The 21,614-nt window shown below is 45.7% G+C and overlaps 2 protein-coding genes and 2 long non-coding RNA genes across 4 annotated transcripts; all 4 read right to left on the bottom strand.

The window, feature by feature from the left end:
• Nucleotides 1-1,503: 1,503 nt before the first annotated feature.
• On the bottom strand, nucleotides 1,504-10,793 carry LOC115541784 (butyrophilin-like protein 9; the record flags this gene model as incomplete). Its single annotated transcript, XM_030353624.1, has 5 exons — nucleotides 1,504-1,727; nucleotides 7,705-8,172; nucleotides 9,696-9,742; nucleotides 9,916-10,089; nucleotides 10,636-10,793. Coding segments are annotated over 5 exons (1,071 nt in total), but the record flags the coding sequence as incomplete, so codon positions are not given.
• Nucleotides 10,794-11,226: 433 nt separating this feature from the next.
• Nucleotides 11,227-14,659, bottom strand: LOC115542983 (NLR family CARD domain-containing protein 3-like). Its single transcript, XM_030355513.1, has 2 exons — nucleotides 14,569-14,659; nucleotides 11,227-13,028 (listed from the first exon to the last, which is right to left on the bottom strand). Exons 1-2 carry the CDS (start codon nucleotides 14,609-14,611, stop codon nucleotides 11,242-11,244), a joined length of 1,830 nt encoding a protein of 609 aa, XP_030211373.1. The 5' UTR covers nucleotides 14,612-14,659; the 3' UTR covers nucleotides 11,227-11,241.
• An 85-nt stretch (nucleotides 14,660-14,744) lies between these two features.
• LOC115543009 (uncharacterized) lies at nucleotides 14,745-16,743 on the bottom strand. Its single transcript, XR_003976643.1, has 3 exons — nucleotides 16,701-16,743; nucleotides 14,970-15,033; nucleotides 14,745-14,785 (listed from the first exon to the last, which is right to left on the bottom strand). It is a non-coding gene; the product is annotated as an uncharacterized LOC115543009 (long non-coding RNA).
• A 3,158-nt stretch (nucleotides 16,744-19,901) lies between these two features.
• Nucleotides 19,902-21,259, bottom strand: LOC115543010 (uncharacterized). The gene is made up of 2 exons (XR_003976644.1): nucleotides 20,968-21,259; nucleotides 19,902-20,487 (listed from the first exon to the last, which is right to left on the bottom strand). It is a non-coding gene; the product is annotated as an uncharacterized LOC115543010 (long non-coding RNA).
• Nucleotides 21,260-21,614: the final 355 nt, after the last annotated feature.

The raw sequence follows: 21,614 nt of genomic DNA, 5'->3' as shown, positions 1-21,614 counted from the left end.
CAATTTAAAGCTGCAGGGTCGGAAAAATTCTGTCTGTGATTTGATGAAAAATGTCCGCTCCTTCCAGATGAAGCTGAACATTTTCAAAGAAGATCTCCAAGGAGAGTGTGAGCACTTCCCACAAATGCGGGAACAAATTCAGGGTGAGGGAGACATTTCTCCTTACGTCGGCTTCATAGACAAGCTGATTGGAAACTTTAGTCAACGATTTGACAGCTTCAAACTTGGACACCAGCTCCTCCTGCTGATCGAGAATCCATTCCTTATCAGAGAAATCAGAGGATTTTCAAAGGAGGTTCAACAGACCTTCAAGTGGGCACATCCTGGATCTTTACAGTTAGAGCTCACTGATCTGCAAGCAGATATTGCTCTGAGAGAGCATTTTGAAGCAACTGACTCTGCCACTTTCTGGTTACAGATTGTGCCTGAAACGATGTTCCCTTGTCTAACCAAAATAGCACTTCACACCTTAACCATGTTTGGATCAACCTACAGCTGTGAGACAGCTTTCTCTACGATGAACATTATTAAAACAAAGTACCGTTCCAGGCTCACCAATGAGCATCTCCACATGAGCATGAGAATGGCACTTACCCCATTCAAGCCAAGATTCAAACTGCTGGCAGGACAGTTACATGCCCATTTCTCTCACTAGGAAAGGAAGTTGGAAAGGGAGGAAGGTGAGGAGGAAAGGAGAGAGGAGAAAGGGAGCTGCTCAAAGCTCTGCACTTTTCTTTTATTCATTCTGCCGTTTTATTTTACTACAAATGTCGGCTTTAGCCTAAGGTCCCCGTGTTATTTTATTTGAAATGTAGTTAATACATGTAAAAAAAAAAAAGGGGGTGGGCAGCTCAAAGGTCTTTTGTTAATTGTTTTTCTTAAAGATGCACTTTTATTTTATTCAAAAGATTCTGAATGTTTTGCGTTACTTGAAATATTGGCCCTGAGTTCAGGCTGCCCAATGCTGTTTGCACTTTCAAAAGATTCTGAATGTTTTGCGTTACTTGAAATATTGGCCCTGAGTTCAGGCTGCCCAATGCTGTGTTTGCACTTTCAAAAGATTCTGAATGTTTTCAGGCTTACTTGAACTATATTTTATTCAGAAGAAATCCAGTCTCTGTTGTCTGTTATTGATAAAAGACAGTATATTAGTTTGAAAACACTTGAAGTTTGACAATAAACTATATAGAAATGTGCGTACGTTGTTTTTTATTTACATCAGGGTACACTATTTCGAGAGACAATATAAGATTCGGACCTTTGCTGGGAGGAAATTTTAGTAACTGGACCTCTTTCAATTTTAATTGAATACCCCTGGTATAGACCATCAACTGATAGGACTCTTACTATTATTATTATTTTAGCTGTTTAACCCATGACAGGTGGAACACACACACACACACACACACACACACACACACACACACACACACACACACACACACACACACACACACACACACACACACACACACACACACACACACACACACACACACGTCCTCATGCCAACCCCACCCCACCAGCCACGCCCAGCTCTCCTCCAGGACACCCAGAACAGAGCACAACCTTCAGGGCCTCCAGAGAGGTCAATGATGAACACCGTTCTTCAGTGACGCCCCACACTGGGGAGGGGTTATGCAGGGGGTCTCCAGAAGGGGTCCCCGGGTGATTCAACGTCTCTGAGGTCATGTCTCTGTAGTCCAGCGGTCTCCTGAAGGAGAAGCCTTCACAGAGCGGGCCGCTTTAGCCTGAGGACTCTGGGGAGGAGGTGAGGAGGAGGTCATGGGTTCAGGAGACCCCCCAGTGGAGGGTGGAGGTTCTTGAGGAGCAGGACCCTCCATCAGCAACAGGCTGACCAGGACTCTGCTGGACCAGGTGAAGCTCTCTGTGGACGGTGTTCACTCCAACCCCCGAGATGGAAGCCTCTCTCAGGCTGAACAGTGATGGGCGGGGCCAGCTGGACCTGGGAGATGGCTCCCTCAGATCAGAACCACCTTGGACTGGCCCCGACGAAGACCCTTTATGACCTGGAGCTGTGCCCCTCCAGCTGAGGGGGTGGAGGGGCTGTGGCTGAGGCGTCACCATGCCTGGAGGGGAACGTTGGGGTGTGCTCCGTGGTTCTCTGGTGACAGACTGAAGTCGTGTTCTGGTCGTTGAGACGAGGAGTCCTCTCATCTCCCCCTGGAGATCCTCCTTCTGAATCCCGGTCCCCGTCTTAAAAGGCCGTTCTAGTCCATGGAGCTGATGTCACAACGGATTCTCCAACACTCGGTGGTGAAGGGATGAACACGCTTTAACAAACCCACCTTGAAGGAACCTTTCATTATAGCTGTACAGTCTGCTCTTCATTTAGTTGCGTTGGGTCTTCTGCTCGCTTGTTGGTGTGTGTGTGTGTGTGTGTGTGTGTGTGTGTGTGTGTGTGTGTGTGTGTGTGTGTGTGTGTGTGTGTGTGTGTGTGTGTGTGTGTTTGTGTGTGTGTGGGTTGAGCACCAAAGGCTCTTCAACCATTCAAAACACCTCCTGCACACACACACACTATTGGCCATGGAGATAATGAGGCTTATGTTCGCATTTTGTGCTCAATTTGTTAATTTCGATTTTGCTTTAATTCATAATATTTAAGCACAACGGATATATTGCTATATCTTATTTATGTCTATCCAATAGATCAAGTTTTATTGCGTCTTAATTTGTCCTTCTACCACAAATTGATAGCGCCATAAAGCATAGCTTATTGTAGTAAACTGCAGTAAATTAGCCATGTGGTCACCTGACTCAGCCATCTCTACCGTCATCAGAGATGGCTGAGTCAGGTGACCACATAGATAACCGTAATTTAAGCATAAAAAAATGTTTTTTTCCTGTCAATTACTATGTGGTGACCCAGGATTTTACTTGGAAACGTTTATTATTGGTTCAATGTATGTTCACTATGTTCTGAGAATCAATCGCTGCATTCTTCCTTATCCATCTGCCTCGCTTCCTTCTTGTTTACTTTATTGGCGCTTATTGCCTTACGGAAAACACGAGGACTGAGACGTCCTGCAAGAGGTGCAAATAGGTTGTCACTTCACACACAGACTCCTTCCCCCCGGTCCTGTTGGTCAGAAGGTGAACCCCACCGAGGTGGATTCACCGCCCCCTAGTGGCTCCCCACGCAATAACAGGACTGAAGCATGGCTTTGATAAACGGCCTCACATCTTACTATCGACTCATTTATCAGACGCGTCCATCCTACTGCCCGCTCCCACGCACCCAGAGAAGGAGAGGATCCTCCTCTGCAGCTCAGCGCCTCAAACACACACCTCTGTGTGTTTCAACATGGAGGCTCAGGGTCCTGTTAGACGGGGAGGTGGTGCATCAACCAGCCTGCAAGGCTCGTCTCTGGAGAGACGCCAGTAGCTGGGCTGTTTCCTGTCGGCCCGCTTCTAGAACTCTCTCCATACTCCGTCCCTCATCGGGCGTATGAGTCTGAGGTGGAAATGCACTTGCTGGTGTCCTGATTATTAATGTTGTGTAGACGAAGCCTCTGTTGTGCTTTTTATTCAGTGAACCCCCGACCTTAAAGTGTAAACTGATCCTCTGCTGAACACAAGAGAACATTCAGTGGATCCACTGAGTTGTTTATCACCATTATGCTTTATTAACCAGAGGCCTGTTTCAGGTAGCTGGTTTAACATACTCTGAGTTTAATCCTGCGCTCTGAGTTGGTTGATTCAGAGTTCAGGGTTGAAAAGCAACTCTGGGTTTTCGGTTTCAGAACAGGTGATCAGCGTTGAGTTAATCAACTCTGAGTGTGTTCACGCTGGGTTGGGGGCGTGCCTGTTGACTATAAAGAGCCATCATCAATGGATCTCTGATAACATGATCAATATGGACCAAAAACGTAGATCCAGTTACTTTTCATCCACGGAATTGGAAATATTAATGCACGCATATGCCGAGCAGGAACACATTTTCACCAAAAAAAGCAATACCGCCGCGGCAGCGAGAGCACGAGAGAGAGCTTGGCAGGAAATAGCCGAACAAGTCAATGCGTGAGTAAAATAAAATAGTAAACTAAAATAAGAGGGAAGTTTAATATCTTCCACTTATTCAATATGTAAATTGTGTGTGTGTGTCTGTGTGTGTCAATTTACACAGGAACAACCCGAGTTGCCCCAAGAGGACTTGGCAGCAAATGAAAATGAAGTATAAAAATATAGTTCAAACAGGTAAACTAATGTTTAATTGAAATCAAATCAATTGTGCTGTTTTGCCTGCTCTACCTAATTTAACAGCTATATTCAACATGTGATGGGTCTATATTTAAGCAGTAAATGTAAGTAGTAGGCCTACATGCACCCCAACACTGCCAATATTTAATAGGATTTAGATATATTAGAAGGCTACACCTAGGCAAAATGCATTATAAATATATATGTGTCTTCAAAATAGCGCTTACTGAATATTAGGGTAACATTTTCCTCCACGTTAGCAAATCGAAAAAAAGCAGAGGCCCGGCAGACTGGAGGGGGTCCACCTCTGCAGCCCTCACAGTGGCTGAGGAGATGGCCCTCAGCCAACAGAGTATGCGTCCTGTGGCTGAGGGCATCCCTGGGGGGAGCTTCTCTGATCCCCCCCACCCCCCAGGATAGAAGTGCCTTTATCAGAGGTTGGTTATTCAAAATAATTAAATATGTACACGCAACCCAGCGCATTGCAAATTAGATGGGGCAATATTCTGGCTCAAGTAATAATTTCACTGTCTAATCATCTTCTTCCAGTTACTCATGGCGTCATCGCCCTACTTGAACCAGATGCCCTCACCAACCTCCATGCAATTGTAACAATTCAAAGGATGCTTTGGAGATCCAAATTTTGGAACATAAGTTAAAGGTGAGTGAGGTGCAAACTGGGATACTGTTCCCTGCTCTAAAAACATACCCGATATGAATGACTTTTTTTGTGCTTTCAGGAAATAAAGAAATCCTCATAAAAAGTAGATTGTCTTTATTAGAACACGGGCTGTGGTGGGACAAGTTATTTTGTTTCACAGTTTACTCAAAGGGTTTTATTTCAGTGAACAATGCAGACGATTATGCTGAGCATGTGCATGTAGAGAAGAACAGCATCTGGTTAAAAGCAGTACCAGGGTCTTTTCTGCCTTGCATTCTTAAAATTAGTTTCTTGACTTGCAGCAGTTATAGGTCCGTGGTTAGTCAGCTACTCTGATCATGGGAAAGCCACAACGTTGAAGTGACTGTAGTACAGAGCGGGTGGGATGCACGGGGCGGATCATTCTGCACATGCGTTAATTGCGATAAAAAAACAAAACTTAAAGCATGCCCCCGGTGCGTTTGACAGTTAACATGGGGACTGAGAAGGTGGTCTAAATAAATGATAGATTGCGCTGAAAAACGATAGCGGTCGTGAAGAAAATTATCAGGAAAAGAAAGTATATCCAACCGGGGTCTTAATAATCGTTCCTCACGGAGATTCCTTCTGAGGATCGCAGCCTCTACGTCCACAGGCTCTCGTAGAAAAGGACATGCCATTTCTAACACTTCCTTCTGTCGGAGAGCTGCCTTCAGCCTTATTGACAACAAACTCAGAGTAGGTCTAACCACCTCCCGAGCAGGTTAGACCCACGGCGTATGTTGCCGCAGCAACTAACTCTCGGTTGCGCTGAACCTGCTACCTGAAACGGAAAACCCAGAGTTTCCACTAACTCAGAGCGAACAAACTCGGGGTTGCCTCAAAACCAGCTACCTGAAACAGGCCTCAGGACAACAGAAGAACAGACCCTTACACGAACACAATAAACACAAGGACTCAAACAATAGAAGAACAGTCCCTTACATGAACACAATAAACACAAGGACTCAAACAATAGAACAGTCCCTTACATGAACACAATATACACAAGGACTCAATCAATAGAACAGTCCCTTACATGAACACAATATACACAAGGACTCAATCAATAGAAGAACAGTCCCTTACATGAACAGCAGACATTACTAATCATAAACAGGTGTGCACATATCTTTAATAACTGAACATGTTCTGCTGCTGTGTTGTTCCCCACAGAACACAAGGAATCAATACTCAGTTTAAAGTCGTCACAACATGATCTACAGCTTTTCCCAGACCGCTTGCATTATGAATATAATATAAAATCTGCTTTACATCATGTGAGGCTTATCAAAATATAAACTGATATCAGAGCCCCGCCGTATGAAACTGTTGACGTCTGAAGATAGACACAATATTGTATTATAAAAATGTTAACATTTACAATCAATCAATAATTAAAACACATTTGATATTAGAAATATAGTCTTGGTAAAACCTGCTAAATTAACCTGATGGAAGATTTAAAAAATCTCAATCTCAACATCAACTTTAAGAAGCCCAAGAAAATGTAGCATTTGGATTACAGTTGAGTACATGAATATAAACACCAAAACCCAGTGTGTGTATGTGTGTGTTTATATATACATGTATGTGTAGTCTGTGCGTGTCTGTGTTCATATGTGAGTAAGTGTGTGTGTTCATAACTTGAGTAAGTGCGTGTTCATAGATGCGCATGCGGCGTGTGCATGTGTGCGCGCGTTTGCACGTGTGTGTCTGCGTGTATATTTGAGTGTTTATAATATGGTGTGTGTGTAAACGTGGCGCGTTTTCATATGTACGCGTGTGTGTGTGTTCACATATACGTGTGTTTGTTTGTGTTCATATACACGTGTCTGTGTGCGTGCGTGTCTGTGTTCCTATGTACGTGTTTGTGTATGTGTGTTTATACATGCGACCGTGCATGCGGGTATGTTTATATGCGTGTGTCTTTATGTTAATTCATATATGCGTGTGTACGCTTGCATGTGTGTGCGATACTATATGCATGTTTATGTTCACGTGTGTCATCAGACTCAGACAGACAGACAGAGACACAGACAGACTATAACTTTCACAGAGACAATGACCCTCTGAACACGCTCCTCACTGAGCCGCCCCCCCGACCCCACCGTGCCTCCTGTACCAGAGAGAGAGAGAGAGAGAGAGAGAGAGAGAGAGAGAGAGAGAGAGAGAGAGAGAGAGAGAGAGAGAGAGAGAGAGAGAGAGAGAGAGAGAGAGAGAGAGAGAGAGAGAGAGAGAGAGAGAGAGAGAGACTATAACTTGCACAGTGAGGAACAGACCTCAGCAGAGGTCACACACACACACACTGTGTGTGTGTGTGTGTGTGTGTGTGTGTGTGTGTGGGCGCTCGTGGTGTGTGTGCGTGTAGGTGTGTGTGTGTGCGCGGTGTGTGTGTGTGTGCGCGGTGTGTGTGTGTGCGCGGTGCGCGTGTGTGTGTGTGTGTGTGTGTGTGTGTGTGTGTGTGTGTGTGTGTGTGTGTGTGTGTGTGTGCGCTCGTGGTGTGTGCGTGTAGGTGTGCGTGTGTGCGCGTGTGTGCGCGTGCGCGGTGTGTGTGTGTGCGTGTGTGTGTGTGTGTGTGTGTGTGTGTGTGTGTGTGTGTGTGTGTGTGTGTGTGTGTGTGTGTGTGTGTGTGTGTGTGTGTGTGTGTGTGTGTGTGTGTGTGTGTGTGTGTGTGTGCAGGGGCCATGCTCAGTCAGGAGGTCCCTTTTTTTTTTTCTACAACCGACACAGAGAGGCTGACCCCCCTACCCCCACTACCCAGACCCCCGGGAGGAGGTCCTCCTGGGTGAAGGAGGAGCAGAAGGTGTGGAGGTGTGTCAGTGTGTCTGAGGACCCTCCTCCACCTGGGGACACTCTGTAGAAGGACAGAGAGCCAGCAGGCCGGTCCAGATACACTCCTACTCTGGTGGAGCCAGCGGGGAGGAGAGGGAGGTCTGTCTCTGTACCGTTGTACCGGACATAGTAACCACCAGCAGAACAATGAAGAACCCAGGACTTGTTGTTCCATCCAAGCATGCTGTCATCACCCCCTCCTCTCCTTGTGATTCCTCTGTATGTCACTCCTATATCAACCCATCCTTCCCACTCTACCTCCCAGTAGCAGCGGCCAGTCAGAGCCTCTCTACCCAACACCTGGGGCACGAAGTCAAATCTGTCTGGGTGATCCGGATACGACTGGTCCTCTCCAACCCACGTCACCTTCCTGTTGTCCTCAGACAGAGAGAGTCGTCCGTTGGCCGTGTTGGGGTCCAGTGTGAGGTCACAGGCATCTGAGGGAGAACCAGACATGATGAGCTGCTGAACCGCTCTTCATCCTCATCATCATCATCACTAGTACTGTTCTCCTGCGCTCTGTGTACATATACATAGATATGAACACATACATACATATACATATGTACACTTACATAGATACACACACCTCAACAATAACGTTATGAAAACATCAACAACAATATTATGAAAACATCAACAACAAACATCACTCCTTGGATCCAGGCTGCTCTTCTTCTTTTTATTCTTTTTCTTTTTGTGATCGCTCTCTCTTCTTCTTCAGCCCCCTCCCCCTCAGCCCCCCCCCCCCTCACCAACCCCCCTCAGCCTCCTCCCTCTCATCCCCCCCTCAGCCCCCTCCCTCTCATCCCCCCCTCAGCCCCGTCACCCCCCCTTCCCCTTCCCCTCACTGCCCGGTCACAACCCTCCCCCTCCTCCCTCAGCCCTTTCACCCCCCTCCCCCTCCCCCTCATCCCCCCCTCAGCCCGTTCACCCCCCCTCCCCCTCACACCTAGTCCTCACCCTCAGCCCCCCCTCAGCCGGTCCCCCCCCCCCCCCTCCTCCTCACCCCTAGTCCTCCCCCTCAGCCCGGTCCCCCCCCTCCCCTCCCCCTCCCCCTCAGCCCCTTCACCCCCCCTCCCCATCACCCCTAGTCCTCCCCCTCAGCCCCCCCTCAGCCCCGTCACCCCCCCTCCCCCTCACCCCTAGTCCTCCCCCTCAGCCCCGTCACCCCCCCTCCCCCTCCCCCTCACCCCTAGGCCCCCCCATCAGCCCCGTCACCTCCCTCCCCCTCCCCCTCACCCCCCCATCAGCCCGGTCACCCCCCTCCCCCTCAGCCCCCCCTCAGCCCGGTCATCCCCCCTCCCCCTCCCCCCTAGTCCTCCCCCTCAGCCCCCTCCCCCTCAGCCCCCCCCCCCTCAGCCCTTCACCTCCCCCTCACCGGCCCCTAACCCGGTCACCCCCACTTCACCCCCCCACCCCCACACTCCTCCCCCCTCGGCCCGGCCCCTCCCCCCCCCCCCCCCCTCACCCCTAGTCCTCCCCCTCAGCCCCTTCACCCCCCCACCCCCACACTCCTTCCCCCTCCCCCCTAGTCCTCCCCCTCAGCCCCGTCCCCTCCCCCCCCTCATCCCGGTCACCCCCCTCCCCCTCACCCCTCAGCCCCTTCACCCCCCCTCCCCCTCAGCCCCCCCTCAGCCCAGTCATCCCCCCTAGTCCTCCCCCTCAGCCCCCCCCCCCCCCCCCCCCCCCCCCCCCCCTCAGCCTCTCTCTCACCCCTTCCCCTCCCCCTCACCGGCCCCTAACCCGGTCACCCCCCCTCTCCTTCACCCCCCCACCCCCACACTCCTCCCCCCTCATCCCGGTGACTGTGATGGTCGACAGTATTAATATACGTAAGATACATGATGTCAGCCATCATCTTCATTCCCAGTAGGATGTGACCTCACTTCCTGCTGTGTGGATGGACTTTCCATCTCAATAGTGAGTGTGTGATGTGATGAATCAAACAGACACTTACATCTCTGTGGAACTGATTTCAGCCTCCACACTCCACCGTGCTCCACACTGGGGGGGAAACAAAGTGAGAGCAGCATGTTGAAACATTCACCTTCATCATCTGCTGTCTCATCACGTTCTACACAACATGAGTGACAGCTGCCTCTTCAAACCACTTCATCTAGCAGCGGCTTGAATCATGAAGGAGACTTTGTCCCTGTGGTGAGCTGTCCTCTCCATACCTGAGAGTGTCCAGTCTCCAGCGTGGATCCTCCAGTCCAGCAGAGAGCAGCGCAGCTCCAGAGTCTCCTGGGTGATTGTAGCTCAGGTCCAGCTCCCTCAGATGGGAGGGGTTGGAGCTCAGAGCTGAGGCCAGAGAAGAACAGCCTTCCTGTGTGACCAGGCAGCCAGACAAGCTACACACACACACACACACACACACACACACACACACACACACACACACACACACACACACACACACACACACACACACACACACACACACACACACACACACACACACACACACACACACCATTTATTGTATCTGGCTGAGAGCAGTTTGTGCTAAAGTAACCACATTTATAAAGTGTATTCATTTCATATTGAAGACAAGTAAAAGCTTTATCGATACTTCATGGAGACAAAGCTGTGTCACCCTGAGAGTCTGAGAACAGGGGAGATGACATCACAGACAGCAGAACTTCCTTCACTTGGATGTGACAGGATCTTAAACAAATGCTCCTTTCTCAATAGCTACAACTCAATGAGATATTGTTCAGTTAGAGTCAGGAGAAGTCTGCTGTGTTTGGTACGCTAAGACCGTTTCTTCACAGGTTCTAACCTTGTATAGAACCAGGGAGTGTTTTGTCAGCAGGGAAAGAGCAACAGAAATGAGGCAGGAGCAGCACTTACTGGAAGCTAGAATAACCAGTTTGAAGAAGAGGCTGACAACTGACCTGAGAGTTTCCAGTGTACAGTGTGGACTCCCCAGTCCAGCAGAGAGCAGCTTCACTCCTGAATCCTGCAGATCATTGGTACTCAGATCCAGCTCTCTCAGACGAGAGGAGTCTGAGCTGAGAACTGAGGCCAGAGCTTCACAGCATCTCTCTGACAGATGACAGCCATTGAGCCTTTACACACAATGAACACAACATGTTAGGAACTGCGATCAAAACAACAGAAAACTTTAAGTTATTCCATAACGAAGAATGTTATTAGTTCACCAAAAATTACTAAATAATTAGATTTATACATTTTCATTATATATTCAATTTAAAATGTTAAATAATTATTTATTTGGGATTGAAAATGTTTTTTGAACGGATACTTCTTCTATATTCTATTGTTCTGAATATTCCCTTACGTGTACTGTAATACATTATACGTCAATAGGACGAAAGAGATGTTATGTATAATATAACTAGTATGTTAATTATGTTATGAGTAGAACAGTAATACATGTTGTTATAAACCTACAGGGATTTTTGCATATTATTTTAACCTTATATTCCAGTTATATTTATATTGTGTAGTGTGTATTGTAATACATGTTATTAGTGAACCTACAGAGATGTTTTAGAGGCTTTGACCACTGGCAGCAGCCTCAGAAGACCCTCCTCTGAAGCAGAGTATTTCTTCAGGTCAAACACGTCCAGCTCCTCTTCTGATGTCAGTAGGATGAAGGCCAGAGCTGACAGTTGAGCAGGAGAGAGAGATTTTCCGGAGAGACTTCCTGATGTCAGGTACTGTTCGATCTCCTTCACTAGAGAACGGTCGTTCAGCTCATTCAGACAGTGGAACAGATTGATGCTTCTCTCTGGAGAGAGATCTCCATCTATCTTCTCCTTGATGTAAGACACTGTTTTTGTATTGGTCACTGAGCTAGTTCCTGTCCGTCCCAGCAGACCTCGTAGGACAATCTGATTGGTCTCCAGAGAGAGGCCCAGTAGGAAGCGGAGGAACAAGTCCAGTTGTCCGTTCTCACTCTGTAAGGCCTTGTCCACAGCCCTCTTGTAGAGGAGGAGTAGTTTATCTTCCCCAGAGGTGGGTGGTTTTTCTGAGAGCAGATTGACACCATTGTTGATGAAGGTCAAAAAGACATAAAGAGCAGCCAGAAACTCCTGGAGGCTCAGATGGACAAAGCAGAACACCTTGTCCTGGTACATCCCGCACTCCTCTTTAAAGATCTTGGTGAACACTCCTGAGTACACTGAGGCTTCTTTGATATCGATGTCACACTCTGCCAGGTCTTCCTCGTAGAAGATCAGGTTGCCTTTCTCCAGCTGGTTAAAAGCCAGTTTTCCCAAAGAAACAATAATCTTCCTGCTCTCTGGACCCCAGTATGGATCAGTTTCAGCTCTCCCATGGTACTTCCTGTCCCCCTGTATCGACTGAACCCAAAGGAAGTAGCTGTACATCTGAGTCACGGTCTTGGGCATCTCTTCTATCTGGGATTTTTTTAAGATGTCCTCCAGAACTGTAGCAGTGATCCAACAGAAGACTGGGATGTGACACATGATGTGGAGGCTTCGTGATTTCTTGACGTGGGAGATGATTGTGTTGGCCAGTGTCTCCTCTGTGAATCTCTTCCTGAAGTACTCCTCCTTCTGTGGGTCAGTGAACCCCCTCACCTCTGTCACCATGTCAACACACTCAGCAGGGATCCGATTGGCTGCCGCAGGCCGTGTGGTTATCCAGATGCGAGCGGAGGGAAGCAGGTCGCCCCTGATGAGGTTTGTCAGCAGCACGTCCACCGAGGACGGCTCTTTGACATCAGTCCAGGTCTGGTTGTTCTGGAAGTCCAGAGGAAGTCGACACTCATCCAGACCATCCAAGATGAAGACAACTTTGAACCGTTCATATCTGCAGATTCCTGCTTCTTTGGTCTCAATAAAGAAGTGATGAAGAAGTTCCACCAAGCTAAACTCTTTCTCTTTCAGTAAATTCAGCTCTCTGAAAGTTAAGAGAAATGTGAAGTGTATGTCATGGTTGGCTTTGCCTTCAGCCCAGTCCAGAGTGAACTTTTGTGTTACGATGGTTTTACCAATGCCGGCCACTCCAGTGGTCATTATTGTTCTGATTGGTTGATCTCGTCCAGGTAAGGGTTGAAAGATGTCTTCACATTTGATTGGTGTTTCTTCCTTGGCTGGTTTCCTGGAAGCTGTTTCAATCAGTCTGACCTCATGCTCTTTGTTGACCTCTCCACTTTCTCTCTCTGTGATGAAGAGCTCTGTGAAGAAGTCATTCAGACCCGTTTGATTTCCTGCTTTAGGGATTCCCTCAGACACACACTTTAACTTCTTCTCCAAATGAGACTTGATTTTACGTTGGCACTCAACAGCAGCAGATCCTACATGGGAATGAACAGAAGACATCAGATAGTGGATGGTGACATCAGTTGAAGCATGTTAATATTTCCTGTAAAATGATAAACTTCATAATATTTACTGACTTCATTACTTGTGGTTCGAGAAGCTGGTCGGGACAAGGAATGGTTACATATCTTTTCCTTTTTTGTTTGTTATTTACACCGCAAAATCATTGGTCTAATGACAATAACAATGATCGTGAATCAGTGGAAATTAACTTCAAATGCTGATATAACAAGATAGTGCTGCATCTCTTCCACTTATTCCACTTATAGTTATTCTGCTGTTGATTTGCCATTTATTGTTTAACATTCTTTATCCTGATGGACGCACCGTAACCTTTCATATCTGGATCAAACCATTTAACTTCATACCCAACAATAAAGGTACGAACACACCAAACGCGTACCCGCGTAAGATTTACGCGTGTAACGCAGCTAAAATGTTGCTTGACCATTTTGTGTCAAAAATGGTCCTACGTACGCAGCTACACGCCTGTGGCTGCGCTGGATTTAGGAGTCCGAGGAAGGAAACCCAAACGCCGCCGTGTCTGGGTGCAGGATAGAGCTTGAATCGGGTTCGATTAAATAATCTCGGATATAAATAACAATAATCGGGTTAAATAACTTCACATGGTGTGTCTGGTGTGTTTCCAGCATTCGTAGTGTTGATCGGCAGAGAAATAGTCCGCCAAGACGTTGAGGTTGCTTAGCAACCAGAGACTCTGTCCATGCAAGTGAACGGAGCGTTCACTCTTCGTTATAACTATCAAACCAAACATCCTTCAGATTCACCGAGCGAACATTATGAAAGTAAAATGCACATTTCTCGCTAAAAATGTTTCCATAAACGCATTTAATGGCGTAACTATGTTACTATTTCCACCCAGAATAAAGAAAGATGTCGGCCGTATGCTTCTGTGCAAGCGTCACTACTCTCTGCCAGTGACGTCGGGTCAAGCTCCACGCTGATTGGCTATCGCGGCTAAGCATCACGCGTATGAGCGTAAAAAGTTCAATTTTTTGAACTCCGCGCGTACATGTACGCGCGTACATGTACGCGCGTATATGTACGCGCGTATATGTACGCGCCTCATACGCCGCTAACGCGAGTAAAATGTTGCTTATACGCATGTAACGCATGTACGCGCCTCATACGCGCGTAAACCAATGGTTCCCTATGGAAAAATTGCCGATTTTATACGCGTCATACGCGGGTAACGCGTTTGGTGTGGCCGTACCTTAACACTGAACATCTGGATCAAACCATTAACCTGATCGAACCACAATAACCCTATATATCTGGATCAAACTATTTAACCTGATCGAACGACAATAACCGTTCATATCTGGATCAAACCATTGAACGCTCAAGAAGAAAGATATCTCCACAATGATGAATTATTAATGAAGAAATCACTTAACACTAAATTAGATTATGTTATTTCTAAACAGAACAAATAAGAGTCTCATACTACTCTAAATATACATAATCATTCTGTTTTCATTCTGAGTCTCTTACCGCCCCACAGTGTGTCGGCCAGTTCCTCCTGGTTCATCTCCATCAGGCAGAGCTTTGTGATGTCCACCACTCCCTCTATGGCGCGCCTCCTCTGCTCCTTGTTCTTAACATCCTCCTCCTCCTCCTCCCCCTCCTCCCTCTCTGAGCATTGTGGGTAATCTGTGAAGAGATCCCTCCAGAGCTTCTTCAGCTCCTTGTCTAGGAAAGCCTCAGCCCTCTGGAACAGAATAAACATCAAGGAGAACTTTACTCTGAACTCACTGAGGTCATCAGAAGCATCTGTCCTGGATTCACTTCCGCTGGTCTGAAGAGGGAAGCCTGGAGACGATGAGCTCCACAAGAGATGCTTTCTGATGATCATGTAGAGCAGAAGTCAAACGTCTTGTTGGAAATATACACACCTTGATCAGCTCTGTTTGATGCTGCTGTACAGACCAGGTAACCTTTAAATTCTTCTGGTGTGGTCTGTGAGGAACACAAATACACACAGTCACACGCACACGCACACACACACACACACACACAGTGTTGTTAACGGGGGGGGGGGACCGTACCGGCCTTGTGCTGAATTTTGACGTGGGGGGGGGGTGCTATGATATATGGGCTATTATGACACGGCTCTTCTCCATGCCGTGGAACGCTCCGTTCACTTGCATGGGCCCTTCACAACAATGCCTGCGTCTTCGGTTGCTAAGCGACGTCAACGTCTTTGGCCAACTATTTCTCTGCTGATCAAAACTACGAATGGTAACAAATAAATTGTAAAAAGACTCCCTGTGAGGTTATTATTTCGTTTGGCAAGTTGCCGCTCATTATCGAAAATAAGCCTCTTCAGGTCGAAGCACCTCCGTTTCGCGTCGGTGTCCGGTTCGCCCTTTCTTATTTTCCCGATAATGACCGGCGTTCTATTGTCCCACTTAACGTCAATATAACTCAGCATGTGGAAGGGAAAATAGCTTTCTTTGTAATTACAATATTATGCTGCTGTATTTTCAGAGACCCCCACAAATGTTTGAGTTTGCTGCTTTCATGGGAGCCAGACCTCTCTCTATGGGAGCTCAGCTCCCACTGGCTCCCACCTAACTCCAACCCTGGCTATAGGTCTTTCTACACTGCCGAGCCGGTTCGGTCGCAGCTTGGCACGCCCGGCGATTTCACCTTCTTATCTCAAGTTTCCTGTGTAAATCCGAGTGGGTCAAATCCCCCGTTCGTCACGGAGCAGGCTTTCTTGGTTCCTGGAAGGCGAGTCTCTGACCTCTTATAATAATTGGTATTATTGCATACTCCCGAATGTTTTAATTTTTTTATGAATGAAGACACCCGCATGCAATAATGAGTTCACGTCTGAGTGGAGACTAGAAACGCGATTAACTATGGTCAGGGATGTTCGTTACTGTCTAGACAGGGTCCAATAAATAGTGGATTTCATCACAGCCTCACCGAAGCGCCTACAGTGCTTAATGCAAACAATCGCAACAAAAAATGCCTGCAGAAATTCTCCACCCGCTGGACTCAGCATGATGCAAGTCTAGTAGCCGATGTCTTCTGTCATTGATCAATATGAGGACATTTTAACCAGAGCGATGGAATCATTTGACTTCATTATACGCCTTGTGACGTGGTGTTTGATCGGTACATTTCAGCTGCGCATTTATGTTTGGAATTTTTAATTGCTGCACTAAATTATGTTTTTGTTGGCTTCTAACATGTCTCTATCTTTGCTGTTTAAATCTAACAGTAGTCTTTGAGTAATAGTTCGGCGTAACCACTGTTTTTGGTTGCGAAATGGCTCAAGCTGGGCATTCCGTAATATTGGATTTGTTTTAATAAAACGCATCCAATACTAGGAATGTCCGCTGGTGACGCCACTGAGGCTATAGTAGGCTAACGATGCTCTTAGCGTCCTACGAGTACCCCTGGAGTCCTCGTTAGCTACGAGCGGTTTCACGACATTCGTTACCAACGATGCTTTCGGGAAACGGTGTGAAAACTGTACGATGCTCGTACGACGCACTTCACGATCCACTTAGGCTAACGATGCTTTCGGTAAACTGGGCCCTGTAAACATCAGTATCAGTAGAGTCGGATAACAACAAACCGGTCTGTTTTCATCGTCTGTTTGAAACTCCTACCTCTCCTCTCTGGAGGGGCGTCCATCTTTAAAGGTAACAGGTATATGCATAGAGTGGTCACTCTTCATGGAGACACAGCTGGGTCCAGGCGAGTCTGCTCTCTGCTCTGGGCTTTAAGACGACAATACACACACACACACACACACACACACACACACACACACACACACACACACACACACACACACACACACACACACACACACACACACACACACACACACACACACACAGAGCTATTACTAAGACATGATGTATCACTGCTGAGCTCAGAGATGAACAACAGTAGTTAATAATGACCCCCCCACGATAGGGGTATTCCAGGGACTTCCGTTTCCGGTCTGGGTTGGGGTTATAACATGACCTGGTAATAATAATACTATAATTTTAAAACCTTGACATAATCTGTCATATGTCTATTAAATGACAGTTGACCACAAGACGATTCTATATATGCCTCTTCTTGAATTGCTTCATGTTTTAGTCGGCAGAGCCTTGTAATGCTGCGTAGCATGATAAGCATGATTAGGTGCAAGGAGCAGAAAAATATCAAATATATGTTGATATGGGTGCTAATTTTCTGTTGAAAAAAAATGCTGGCATTATTTTATCAGCTGAGGGCGTATTCATTCGCCTTATTCACCTGGCGGCCATTTTAGCCCGTGAGGGGTACACAAACCCGGAAGTCGGACTCCGACGCATATGATCGATGGAAGATTCAGCAGCACAAGTGATGGATACATTTCAACAACTGTGCTCTCTGCCTTAATCTATCTACTAAAACGGGCAAGTTCTTTCTAGCCTGGCTAACTGCTAGCGATACGGAGACCGGGTTACAGCACCAGACATATCATAAAACGTACTTTAAAATTACGGCCAGGATCTCTTTTGATTTTAATAATCCATTCTCGACGTAGTCCCAGATCATTGGGGAAACGGTGAAAAGTTTGTCCTCTGTTCGATTTCTTCCTGTGTGATGAAGTGCATTGGGGAACACAGCAGTGAGGAGCCATTGCATCGCGTTGTGAAAACTCCCGGAAGTGGAAAGTGTACCCCTCAGGCTCCTACTTCCGTTCGAGGTGAATAAGGCGAATTGCCATAACAACGTGAGCTAATCAACAAGTACCACATGTTCTAATACTATGAGACTCAGGCAAACGCCCTCAGCTGATTAAAAGTGTCAGGGGGGGCGTGAGCGGCAGAGGGGACTTAGTGTCTTATGTATTTATTTATTTATTTTAATAGGTTACTTATTTTATTTTAAATAAACATTTACATGGTGTCTTTATTCATGCTTGAAAGATGAACACATATTATTTTTTTTGAAAGGGAACAAGCTGATGAAGCTGACAAGTGACCAATGTTTACTTTTTAAAAATATTATAATTAAATCAAACCCCAGTGAATCATATGCTCTTGATCTCTGTTTTGAGATTCACACAGACTTAGCAGTCTTGTTTAAATCTTACAAATTGAGTTAATAAACTGAAGTTGCAAATAGTTTTAATTTGTTGCAGATGTTATCTCTGTTAATTGTATTAATCTAAATAAATAAATATTAGCAGGTTCTCAATTGTAGGCTATTTCAATTCAGGGAGGGCGTGATAAAATGTCTGTCTCCTAGGGGGGAAATGAAAGAAAAATGATTGAGAACCACTGCTCTAGAACATGTTGTACTTGTTGATTAGCTCACGTTGTTATGGCAATGAAAACGCCCTCAGCTGATAAAATAAGCCAGCAGTTATTTTTAAACTGAAAATGACCACCCTTTTTTTTTTGCTTCAGAACAACAAGATTTTTTGGCATCAGAAGTTTTATAAAAAAGTATGGGTCCCTGAAGGTGAGACAACATAGTTTAGTGCTCCCGAAATAGTGGTCTGTTTCTCATAGTATTCGACTACATGTTGTACTTGTTGATTTTTTTACATCAGAAGTTTTATAAAAATGTATGTTGATACAATTTATAAATTGTATGGGTCCATGAAAGTGAGGCGACATCATGTTGTACCAATGTGTTTCAGTAACATATTCAGGAAAATATGGTAATTTTTGAGTGAAACTTACACAAAAGAAATTTAATATACCATAATTTTTTTATGCCCCTGGTTGCCATTATTGACTCTAGATCCCTGAAACGTTTTCGATATGCATGGGCTCTTTATGGTCTTACTGCTACCTTATGTTTTGAAAAATATATCTCTACTTATTTCTAAGAAATTTCTTTTTAGCAAAAATGTCAATATACATTTTTTTAGCAACATTTTCAGTAGCGTCGCCATTATTGACTCTAGAGCCCCAAAACTTGTTCAATAGAGGCACGCCTATTTATGCTCCTACTACAACCTTTGTGATGGGGAGAGGGGAGGGAGTGGGAAGATGCATTGGTTTGAGGCACAGACCTTTTCGATTGTTGTAGTATTTGGGTTATGGGATTTTAATGTATAGGGTGGTTGTTGTTGAGATAAATATTTTTTGTTAGATAAATGTAAATAATGTTTTTAAAGATTATACTTGTAATATGTTCAATCTCTCCTTATTTCCCCTGCTCATTAATGTGCACAAATGTACTGTATGTACATACAGTATACAGTAGACACATAGAAACCTCCCGGCAGGGTGCGCTTTGCGGGCACACAAAAAAAATTGCGCGCGAAAAACATAACATTTCACCTCCGCTGCTGCAACTCCAACCTAGGGGAAACAATGACTCATTATTGATGACTTGATGAACGACGCGTGCAATGATTTAGAGGTTCAGTATGTTTTTACAAAATATGTATCGTAACCTCAGTTGTATCAGAATCAGAATATATTTATTGTCATTGCACAAAGTGCAACAAAATTGGGGGCTCTCAAAATAAGTGCTTTTTAAAAAATAAATAGAAAACAAAAGTTTTTTTTAAAACAAAAACTAAATGAGAAAGGGGTTATTTTTAAAAAATATATATAGAATGTTAAAGAACTCCAAATCAAATATATTTTAAAATGTCAGCCAATTTTAACGGTCAGATTGGTAAGATTGGTAAAACCAGCAGAACAATAATTTTAAACACTAATCACAAGGTTTTGTTTAAGAACCCACGTGACAAATATCAGATTTTGTTAACAGCCGGGCAGATGTTCCCGTGTAGGACAAAGTATTTTCTAGAGCCCTTTACCGATGCTACTAGTACGCCGTATGGCTATCTGCTAGTGGACTTTAAAGCCACGACCCCCGACACACTACGGCCAGACAAGTGCTGGATACATCAGTTTAATCTAACCCAGGAACCGTAACCAGGACAAAGTGCAAGCCATCGTAAACTCCATTTAAGTTCCCTGTTCTTCAGTGTGTTGTTACACTACATTACCCATGATTCAATATCACAGGGCAGACACAGACACACACACACCCTCATGACTACGGTCAACCTGCACCCATATACGTTTGCCCCCCACATGACCGCTCGCTGCACCCCACCTTAGGAAGCCACACCTGCCTCCCAGACACACTGAGCCACACACACACACACACACACACACACACACACACACACACACACACACACACACACACACACACACACACACGAAGTGGAAGAGGGGGTTGTGGCCCCCACCCTCGCAACCAATACCGGAAACAGAAGTCCCCTCGAAAACCCCTATAGTGGGGGTCATTACTACTGACAACAGTAACAGGCAGAGATCCTCTTCTTACCTCTCAGCTTTGCTCCGGCGGCCATGTTCCCCAGACAGAGTGGTCTTAGAGGTAGAACCCCCCATCCTCTCTCTCCTCAAGACTGGAGACCTGGACACAAACACAACTCCTTCTGAACTGAGAAGATCATTGTGACTGCGTCACACTAAAGCATTATGGACGTCACGTCATGGATCATAAATATCAACCCCACGACAGGGTCTACCGGAAGTGGCGTACTTACGAGCTCTATTCAACTGTAAATCCACAGTCACTACGCACACATATTTAACTTACATATCAGCACATTCAAAGGACTTCTGACAGTCCTTCTTTTAATGGGAGTAGCATCAAGACAAACGAACGGGTCAGAAATGAAGTAAAACATGAACTAACGTTGTATTCTCTACAGTAAACTCATTATTATATACCAGTAACCTACAGACAATATAACCGGTAGTAAACTGGTTGATCATTATTATATACCAGTAACCTAAAGACAATATAAACGGAAGTACACTGGTTGATCATTATTATATACCAGTAACCTTAAGACAATATAAAGTCTAGTCAACTGTCGACCTACCTTACCTTATCTACTCCGGGATTAAAATGCGTCCATACGGTATAAAGCTGTGTAAATGTAAGGGGACAAATGGACGTTAAAGTGTTTATAAAACGAGTTAATCAGGTGAAAGGTTTTAAAAGCGGAGGAAGGGCTGCTCGCTGCGACGGACCGTAAGATGAGGAAGTCAAGGAGCCGCGCCTCTCAGTGAATGTCACGTGTTTTCGGGGAAAACGAAACTACGCGCACGCACGCACGCACACACACACACACACACACACACACACACACACACACACACACACACGCACACGCACACGCACACGCACGCGCACGCACACGCACACGCACACACACACACACACACACACACACACACATACACACACACACACACACGCACACACACACACACACACACACACAAACAGCTCAAGAGTCAAAAGGAGAGCAAAAGAGAGATTAAGAGTAATAAGTGCACAGGATTTCTGGCTCAGTATGAGTATAAGTACAGGATACTGGCTCAGTATGAGTATAAGTACACAGGATGTGTGTGTGTGAAATGTGTGTGTACTGACTGTGTACTGTGTGTGTGCTGTCTGTGAGTATTGTGTGTGCGTGAACTATGTATGTAGCCTACTGTTTGTGTACTGTGTGTACTGTGTCTGAACTG

This window comes from Gadus morhua, chromosome 4 (assembly GCF_902167405.1).
Source record: "Gadus morhua chromosome 4, gadMor3.0, whole genome shotgun sequence".
Taxonomy (NCBI): Eukaryota; Metazoa; Chordata; class Actinopteri; order Gadiformes; family Gadidae; genus Gadus; species Gadus morhua.
This window is presented reverse-complemented; position numbering and strand designations above follow the sequence as displayed.